Here is a 3,814-nt window from a genome sequence, read left to right as displayed (position 1 = left end):
AATTTTTAAAGGTAGTCCAAAATCAAATCAAAATCCCTGTACTATAGTACAGCGTCACTGGCCAAATTTTACCAAAATTAAAAAGTCAAAGTTTTTCCATTTTTATAATTTTTCCTGATGCATATACATGTACTTATGTTGTCTAGAAAGTTTGAGCCGATTCCGATCAAAATTGAATTATTTACGAATTTTAAAAGTTACTCAAAAATTCAGCTTAAATACATGTACTGTAGTACATGGTCTTTGGCCAAATTTCCCTTTAAAATAATTCACTTTTTAAATTACATTTCCTGATACATGTACATGTATCATATACTGTAAGAGGGAGGAAGACTTTGTATAGGACATTCCTATCAAATTTCAATACCTCTCCCCTTACTGTAGCATGTGAACTATTCTACCATTCATCTTTATGCCTTATGTACTGTAATGTACTGCTATACTGAGGAATATATTGTGTATTATTAATGTACAATGATTCCAGTGCTTGATACAGCATGAATAGGGTCCAAATATCAATAATCATGAATGTTTATAAAAGGTACACACATACACTTGCCTTGTCTTACATACATTGTTGGTTTATTCTGATCACTAATACCAACAATACTCCTCATATCATCTCCTGTATGTATATAAACTCTACATAAACAGAAAGCATTTGGACTTAGCCATGGCTATGTTTACTGAAAGGAAATGTTATGATAAACTTTAAAGATAAAGGGACAACATGATCCATTAAAATATTCACCTAATAAATATAGTCAGATGATATTATACACTATATCATACACTAGCTACTATTACTACTACTAGCATAACTGCTACTACTGAAGAGTTGGCATAGGGCATAGCTATCACATTTCTCTATACCTCTTCCCCTCATTAAAGTATAATGTCAATAATGCTGTTATTTCCTTCTCTGTTACTACTTACATATTCCTATCATATTGTCTCATCTTACATGCCTAGTCATAGCATTGATGTGACATATAATATAGCAGGAAGAGAGTGGGTGAGAGGTGGGATGAAGAGAAAGGGATGATCTAGAGATCAGAGGAAGAGAGAGAGAGAGGGGGGTGAGCCATAAAGTGCTGTAGATTGCCATCAGTATGTAAACTAAGTACTTGTTATGAGCTCTGACAATAACATAGCCATAGTGATAGAATACCACTAGCTGCTATAGAATACTGCTACTAATAGTATAACTGCTACTACTGAAGAGTTTGTATAGGACATAACTATCACATTTCTCTATACCTCTCCCCCTCACTATAGTATATGTGAATAAAATGCTGTTATTTCCTTCTCTTCTGTTACTATTTACATATTCCTATCATATTGTCTCTTCATTACTAATACATTATATACCTAATCATAGCATTGATATGTCATATAGCAGGAAGAGAGTGAGTGAGAGGTGGGATGAAGAGAAAGGGATGATCTAGAGATCAGAGGAAGAGAGAGAGGGGGTGAGCCATAAAGTCAGTGCTGTCTAATTCTGATAACAGATAGATTACCATCATGAGTTCTGACAGTAACATAGCTATAGTGATAGAAAGGGGAGGAAATGTGATATACCTGTTTACCATTATATGTACACAGTTGAATAGTTTGTATAATGTTATCCTACCCCTCCCCATTCACTATACCCTCTCTCTCTTTAAGGGCCACTGTTATTTCAATAGCACATATTTAGCACTCATGTCACAAGTAGCCTACAGATGTGATAAAGCTAGCTGTTTAACATAAAAAAAGAAATATTAGCATCACAATAACTAATAAAAAACTGGTCTATAAAAGGTACAAAAATTAATCTGTGATCATATAAAACTCAGCCTAGTTTAGATTAATTAATTAATACACTTAATACTAATAGTTTCTTTCAATGGTTCATGCATCCTCATGCATCATTTCAAGCGCTGTAGTACAAACCTGGCACACGAGACAGCTGCAAATGGTTGCCACTTCTTGTCTTTTTCTTCTGTTCCCCAGTCGACAATAGCTTTTATTACAATCCATTCAAATCCTACTCTCTCAGCAGCTTTATGAATACCTTTTGCCTCCATTTCTCCTCCAAGTGCTCCTTGGACACTTTTTAGTTTCTCTTCCTTTGCTTCTTTGCTACGAAACAGTGTGAATTCAGAGGCCAGAGAACCTTGATGATGAACTTTAACGGCTTTACCTTCAATTTCAAAGACTTCGTGGTGTTTGAACTTTTTTAAAAGATTCCTTCCACAATGGTACTCGGTAGCTAAAACGATTGTATCTTTTCCTTCAATACGCTGATGTGCAGTGTCGATAATACTTTTGGCAACAATAATATCACCTAAATTTGTTTTATCACTGAGTTCCTCAGTTTTGCTCTCCTTTGCTCCATAGCATATCCCAATAGCAATGACAAAATCAGCTTTTACGTCATTTTGTACTGAAACAAGAATATCTTCAGTCTCATCTGGGCCCTGGCCTGTCCTAGTTATTGCTACATTACACGACCCATACTTCCCCAGGATAAAATTCCCAGTTTCATCTGTTGTGATAACTCTAATATATTTACCATCACCTCCAGGAGGATCGATTGAACCCATCACAGCACAGTATTCTATGGTTGTGGCAGTCGCCAGAACGTAACGGACCTTTGATATAAACTCTTTCTCTCCTTCGGTCAGCTCTTCAATTGTTTTCATCTCAATTTTTCGCTCAATGTCCTCCAGTTTTGGGCAATATTTGCTGACATCAGGAGGTGGATCTGATTCTATTGTACATGTTAATTAGAAACTATCAAATTATTCTAACATACTTTGCTCATCACTTTTACTCTTGTCCTCACCAGCTGCTGCACTATCAACTGGTTCTCTGTAAATACAATAGCAGATTCATTAATTGGAGTCAGTAAAAGACATTTACTTTGAATCAATCTTTTGCTTTTTAGCATTTGCTTGTGCTGTCCCCTTGCTTTCTGCCAAGCCTTCTTTGCCTGATATGAAAAGAATAATGTTTTATTATAATTATTTTAAAGTATTAAAAATTAATAATTATGATTAATTCTTACCTATATATTCCAGAAGATTAGCCTTTGTTTTACCCAGTTTATCAGGATAGTCATCACAGAGCTTTATTAATTCATCCCAAGTGCGATTATTTTTAGCTTGAAACCACCTCTGGAATACAATATTAAGATAGGTACTTGCTTGTCCTGGCATTGGCATCAGATCAGACACATATACACCCAGTCCAGTCCCTATTGTCATGTAATGGTTAGCAGAAGAATCAAATATTTTTAGGACTGCTGCCAGAGTACACTCTTTGCCTATAACAATAAGATAGGATATAATGTTGTTAGATTATCTTATCAAGCAAACTGTCATAATTATTATTTGACCTCAGTTAAAAGGCTATACAGCTGCAATAATATGCACATCTTGTCAATTAAATTCACACTATAGCATCTGACTTATGTAGCAAATTGTGTATTACTGCCATTACTTTTTAGTTAATTGGCTTTGTGTTCCATTGGTTTATATTGATCACAATGCATCACATCAAGTCACAACTAATGTGTGCTATGCATAATTATTGATAAGCAGTGACTTGAAACCACTCCAGTGTGAACACAATCAGGCCGGCTCTGGTATATAATATGCAGCTACTTTTAAAGGACCTTAACTTGTGAATGGATCAAACACTCAGTTATACATGGGGAGCTATAACTAGAACTAAACCAACAGCTTTTACTGGCAGTAACAAGAACTAGAACTATTCTTGATACAGCATAAAAAAGGGACAAAAACTATTTGCAATTCTTGCACCTCTA

The 3,814-nt window shown here is 35.1% G+C and overlaps 1 protein-coding gene across 2 annotated transcripts; it reads right to left on the bottom strand.

Annotated features, from left to right (window-relative positions):
* Window positions 1-1,752: 1,752 nt before the first annotated feature.
* On the bottom strand, window positions 1,753-3,319 carry LOC109587997 (uncharacterized). Of its 2 annotated transcripts, none has more exons than XM_020004201.1 (4): window positions 3,053-3,319; window positions 2,908-2,977; window positions 2,813-2,856; window positions 1,753-2,755 (listed from the first exon to the last, which is right to left on the bottom strand). In XM_020004201.1, exons 1-4 carry the CDS (start codon window positions 3,249-3,251, stop codon window positions 1,911-1,913), a joined length of 1,158 nt encoding a protein of 385 aa, XP_019859760.1. In that variant the 5' UTR covers window positions 3,252-3,319; the 3' UTR covers window positions 1,753-1,910. The 2 variants fall into 2 exon arrangements, with proteins under 2 accessions (XP_019859760.1, XP_019859759.1); XM_020004200.1 differs by having other exon boundaries at window positions 1,754-2,755; window positions 2,801-2,856.
* Window positions 3,320-3,814: the final 495 nt, after the last annotated feature.

This window comes from Amphimedon queenslandica, unplaced genomic scaffold, assembly GCF_000090795.2.
Source record: "Amphimedon queenslandica unplaced genomic scaffold, v1.1 AMPQUscaffold_12344, whole genome shotgun sequence".
Classification (NCBI taxonomy): Eukaryota; Metazoa; Porifera; class Demospongiae; order Haplosclerida; family Niphatidae; genus Amphimedon; species Amphimedon queenslandica.
The sequence above is the reverse complement of the archived record's forward strand: the minus strand, read 5'-3'. Positions and strand labels throughout refer to the sequence as shown.